The 6,000-nt window shown below is 39.9% G+C and overlaps 1 protein-coding gene across 5 annotated transcripts in view; it reads right to left on the bottom strand.

The window, feature by feature from the left end:
* Positions 1-1,270: 1,270 nt before the first annotated feature.
* LOC145403534 (double-stranded RNA-specific editase 1-like) overlaps positions 1,271-6,000 on the bottom strand; it is a 33,586-nt gene continuing 28,856 nt past the window's right edge. For all 5 annotated transcript variants that reach the window (XM_080275198.1, XM_080275202.1, XM_080275201.1 and 2 more), the window contains exon 8: positions 1,271-1,932. In XM_080275198.1, the coding sequence (XP_080131324.1) occupies positions 1,841-1,932 (92 nt within the window). In that variant the 3' untranslated portion in view covers positions 1,271-1,840. The remainder of the gene's footprint in view (positions 1,933-6,000) is intronic.

The raw sequence follows: 6,000 nt of genomic DNA, 5'->3' as shown, positions 1-6,000 counted from the left end.
TTATCCATCTAGTTTCTACACCATACAGTAGGCCTACTAATGCAACACTTTCCATAATCCCTCCTCGTTCACCTAGACATTTTCTTTCATAATCCACAATATCCTTTCCCCTCTCACATACACTTTATTTTACCTTGTTGAAAACAGTAGGCTATTCAAACCACACATCCCCTGCCATATCTAAATACACCTTATCCATAATTTATTGGACATTGCTAGCTGCCTTAATTACCTTGTAATTATTTATACCTTTCCTGCAATGCCAAAAACTCCCACGGTATTTTCTGCTTTCACTTGGGTTACCTTCATCTATTCTGCACTGGTACTGCATCTCTCATCTATAATAGTTCTGCAAACATTCTATTCTATTCCCTCCTTTTATTACCAATGCATACCTTTTAATAACTTGGATGAATTCCCATTCTTCATGTTCACGGTACAAAATCTTCACTTCTGCAAGTCACACTTTGCAGCAATCCTATTTCATCGAAGCAGCTCTCCATTTACTAGTCCATCACAAGTCACCTGTTTTCGGCAACTTACGACTCGTTCAGATCACTGGTGCCAACCTGCAAAGTTCTAGTTCACTATCATGAAAACTCTAAATTCTCCCCTGGACAGCAGCTGTCTTGGTTTTAGGCTCTGCAAACAGCTGCTGTCATAAAATACTGTACAACACACTACAAGCAACACACTAACATACAGCCTGAAAAATGCCACTAACAGTTCCCATGATATTAGAGTCCTTTTAGCCATGGGTCAACTGTACTGTACTACCACTGATCAGTTTATATGACCAGTTATCAAATGTAGCAAATACAAAATTCCTGTGACAAGTATCCAAACTTGACACCATGCAGTTGGCAATGTCAATTCCTGATAGTTCCCAAGCCCCGATTATGATTCACAGAAAGCACATCATCCCCCATACCGGTACATCATGCCCTTGCAATCATTAGCCCCTTTTCCTGTTGCTCTTCAAACACCCCACTAACTTCTGCCTACCTGGTTGATATCCTTGTAACATTTCACACCCTAATACTTCCATTAATTTTTTTCGATCAGTTTGTCCCCAGTTCACTGACCTAGCTCTTCCAATAAGTTTTGCTTATTCACCTACCATTGCTTTGCTTCTTGGTTTCAATCAAACTCCTCCCTTTTCTCCTGGCTCCACTCAACTTTTTGAAGTCACATTATAAACATTGCCTCAAATTAAGAACTATACAATTTTTTCCAAAATGCATACTTCGAGGATAAGAACTCAACAACCTAAGGATGTAATTTATTTCCTACATTTCCTTCAGCTCCCTGCATTGTAAACAGTGCCTTTTATGGATTTAACATCCTCCACAAAGGGAATTCAAAAGCATTGACAAACTGTTAAATAAATAACTACTGCAATACAGTACAATGAATTAAGCATTATTTCTCACGTATGCATACAAGGTGCAAAGAGACTGATACAATATACCATGAATGAAACACATTCAAAAAATTCAAGGTGCATAATACACTAATACATCAAATGTACGAAGGCAAGCCACCTCACAGCTATTGCCAATAGCCTACAATGCAGCAAGGTCTGAAAATTTGAGTATGTATTACTACATAGAAGACTCCATAACACTGGATTCATTATACATTTAAAGTATCACAAAGATACTGTACTGCATCATAACATAAATCAATGCCAAAAGAAAAACTGCACAGTATCGTATACACAGTGCAGTCTTCATTTCTTGTACCGTTTCTCCTGTACAGCTAAGACTGTATTAATAACTAAAAATTTGCACAATGTAAAACTAACTGTGGGAGACCTCTAAAGCTGCACAGTTAGGAGTTAGGCTGGTGATTCAAAAGTTGACTCAATCTCATACAGGGTCCGGATGGCTTCTTTGGCAAGGGTGAACTTGGCTCTCTTCACATTGGGTCCTGTAGAAAGAGAGACTGTGAAATGACTGGATATTTATATAATTTTAGAAAATTTGTCCTTTACAATAACATTAAAATATCTACATAACAAATGTTCACCTTTCTACTTCAATCCAAATCCTGCTGGTTTAATTGCATAAGTTTACCAGTTGCATGGAGGGCCATTGAATCTTTAACTCCCAAACTCCATGGAAATGGGCAGCTGTCATATCCAATCATACAGGGGAAATGCCTTCACATTTATAACAAGAAAACATAAAACTGGTCAAAAAGAGAACAGATCAAAGCACATGCCCAATCAAATGGGAAACACGCGTTCATGCACCATCTAAGCCACTGGAATTTAGACTTCAACTCAAAGGCATGATTTACCACCTTTACGTGATTCACATTACCTACCAACTAGTCAATCTAATGACCATCACATCGCAAGGTAAAAATTGCTGCCAAACCACTATTATATGCTCTCTTGATGCTTCCAAACAGCTCAATCCCATCAGTTCCCTAGCCTCAACAACCTCCATATCTCACACATTTACCATATCCATCCACCTTCTTGGCCTACCTTGACATTCTCTCACCTTCATCACTCATTTACACCTTTATTACTTACCATATTCACAACCACTCCCTCCTTGTGACCAAACCACCTAAGAACACACTTCAACTCTACTTCTTACTTAACATCTTTCATGCCACGCTCAAATCTGAACATTCCTATTCCCCTTTTCACTATCATGACACACTTAAGTCTCTCATGTTTATGTGGCACTAAAACTCTTCACAACTCAACACTGAGACCCACGTTTTATAAAGTCTTTATCATACCAGCCACTTTTCTTTTCCTGTCCTACTTACTCACTTCACTTCCTTTGCATTTTACCTACTATCTATGGAAGCACCCAGATACTTTTATACCCATACCAATTTAGCCTCTACTCCTTACACCATCATAAAACATTCAAAGTAACCACTTCCAACAACCACCACTTAGCTCTTATCTCCATCCATCCATCATCTGATCCTATATTGCCCCACGAGGAGCAAAGGAACCTGGGGCTAAGAAAGTTGGTCCTGACATTTAAGATGAAAGTGACCAGTCTCACTCATCCCTGAGTGGCATTACGTGAGCAATAAACCCTAACCATTCCTTGGATATAAACCTACACAAGCTCAATTTTCTTGGAGCACCTTAATTACCCACTCAACCACCAAGCGCCATAATTTGGTTATATGGTTACCACCCAGCATAGTAAATGGTTTCCTGGTGTACAGGACACCATTTGGCTTGTCACTCAGTGTAGAGTTACCCATAAGTAAAAGGAAGAGGAAACAACGAAGGGAAAAAAGACAGAAGAGGGAGTGTAAAGTCACTACCTTTATTTCTGATGTTAAAAAAACACTAATCTGTTAAGCTCTTGCCGACTATCACCATGCACCAAAGCAGCATTTGCATACTTCAAAACTGAAATACTTCACCCTTCCCCATTCACTCCACTCATCCCTCGCTCCATAACTCAAGAAGGAGGAAGCGACTTCTATTACGATGTGATAGCGAATGGAAAGACATGAACTGATGAGAGAGAAACTGTGCGCAATGACGGAAGATAGGTAAATGTGCAATAAAAGAATGGCTGGTACAGTACTTCAAAGGCCTTGAAATGAGTGGTCTGAGTGTGGTGGCTGCTGAGGTCTGCATAAAGATTTAGTGCTCACATCAACCTTGGTGGCTAGGACTTATTGTGCGTCACGAAACTGAAACATCAAAAATAAGAAGGGCAGAAATAGAGTGTGAAATGGAGAGTGGATAAGATATGGAATAATGTAATATGTGCAAGATCAGGAGTATGCAAATCTGTAGCTACTTGAGTGTGCTTAGTATACTACTCTCATGAGAATGGTGTAAGGTGTAACCGGTTGTGAAAGGGGTGTATCTGAGCAAGTTTGTCAGGTGGGAAAAGGCATGGTAGGCCAAGATGGTAGACAGATATGGTAAAGAGTGTGTGAGGTGAGATATGGAGGTAGGTAAGGCTAGGGAACTGACGGGATCCAGCTGGTTGGAAGAATTTTGCATGGCAGAAGTGTATGACAAGGACTTGGTACCTATTTTAACTCCATGATGTGACAGTCATCAGACTGACAAGCTAACAGGTAATCTGAATCATGCATCTGCACATGGTTATGCCTATGAGGCTGAGCCAGGTTATTACTAGGAATGCATGAAGTTTTGTTACCTGGGGGATATGCCAAATACAGAAGGCAGAGCAGAGGCTAACTCCACTGCAACAATGAGACTTGGATGGAGAAAGGTTATGGAAGTGCTGTCTCTCCTTACTATGATGGGGTTCACCTTTCAGGGTAAAGGTATTCACCACATGCTTTCTGAAAGTTATGCTCTTGGAAAGTGAAATTTGGCCATGGTAGGGCAAAAAATGGAATGCATAAACAGGTATCAAAAGATTTAAAAAAAATAAAAAATAAAAATAAGTGTACTGCAAGTAAGGTTTGGCATAAAAGATGGAGAACTGACATGAAGCAGTAAGCTAAAACAATTTGAATATACTGACAGAGGTGGAAGGATGACTGGTTAAGGAGGGTCACAGGTATGAATGTGGAACAAAGAATACCCCAAGACAAACCATGGAAGTATGTGGGATGACGTGCTGCATGGAGACCTCCAGAAGAGAACTGAGTTGGGAAAGCAGTCAAGACCATAAAAGAGAGCTGCCATTAAGTGAACAGAACTACATTTTGGCATGGTCAATTGTCTCTACATGTTAATGCAAACATATACAGAACATCAGACATAAAATACAACTACCATCCTGAATTTAACTGCAATGTTTGAAATTTAACATAAGGGATACTGTACAGTATAGCTTACAAATACTGTACGGAATAACACCGAAAGAGATGAGCAGTCAGGGAGAAAGACTGAAAGTCGAGAAGCTGAGGATCAAAGAAATGGCAGATGAATACAGGACCAAAGGAGAGGAACAACTGGAATCAGTGAACTGAAAATAAATGGCTCTGGACAGCCTGTGGAGTGGACATAGGGAATGCTTACTTAGGAATGCTAAAGCAGTGTGTGGTGTGGCAAGAGTAACAACAATGAAGAAAAGTACGGCATGGTGGGATGAAGAGGTTGAGAGAGCAGTGGAGGAAAAGAGGAAGTGGCAAGAGTGGTAACAGAACAGGGGTTCAATTGAAATAACTGAATATACTGAAAGCAAGAAGCACATAAAGAGACTAGTGAAGAGGAAAAAGAAAGAGGTAAATGATGATCTTGGAAGAAAAATGAATGCAAATTACTCGATAATAAGAAATTATTCTGGAAAGAAGTGCGGAAGTGTAGAAGTGACAGTGGAAAGAAATGTGAAAGTGTGAAGGATGTATGCTGCAGATTATTAACCCACGGGGATGAAATAAGGACCTGATGGAAAGAAAATTTTGAAAGCCTAATGAATGGGAATAGAGAGAGTAGAGCCACTGTAAATGTGATTGGTTTTTGGGGTGTGCAGAAAAAAATGTAGTGACAGGAAATGTGACACACGCACAAGTGAAGAACGCCGAGAAGCGCCTGAAAAATGGGAAAGCAGCTGGGGCTGATGATGTGTATGCAGAGATGATTAAATGCAGTGGAGAGAGTGAAATGAAGTGATTGTTGGAGTTATGTAAAAAGGCATGGATGAGTGAAACTGTGCCAGCAGTGGAAAAGGGCTGTGATTGTACCCTTGTACAAAAATAAAGGTGAACGAAGTGAATACATCAATTATCATGGCATAAGTTTACTGAGTGTTGCAGGGAAGGTATATGGAAGAATTATTATAGAGAAAGTAAGAAAGATATCAGAAGTCATAGTGAGTGATGAACTGGGTGGCTTTAGGAGTGGCAGAGGATGTGCGCATCAAATATTTGCAGTGAGACAGATAGTGGAGAAGGCTTGTGAGAAGAACTATACAGTGTTTATGGCATTCATGGATCTAGAAAAAGCATACAACAAAGTAGACAGAGAAGGAGTGTGGATGGATTTGCAAATACTGTAGACGGAAAGCTGCTAGGTACAGT

The sequence above is a fragment of the Coenobita brevimanus genome, chromosome 61 (genome assembly GCF_032717465.1).
Source record: "Coenobita brevimanus isolate Jiangsu-jjx chromosome 61, ASM3271746v2, whole genome shotgun sequence".
Lineage (NCBI taxonomy): Eukaryota > Metazoa > Arthropoda > Malacostraca > Decapoda > Coenobitidae > Coenobita > Coenobita brevimanus.
Note: the sequence above shows the minus strand (reverse complement) of the source record. Positions and strands in the feature narration are given on the sequence as shown.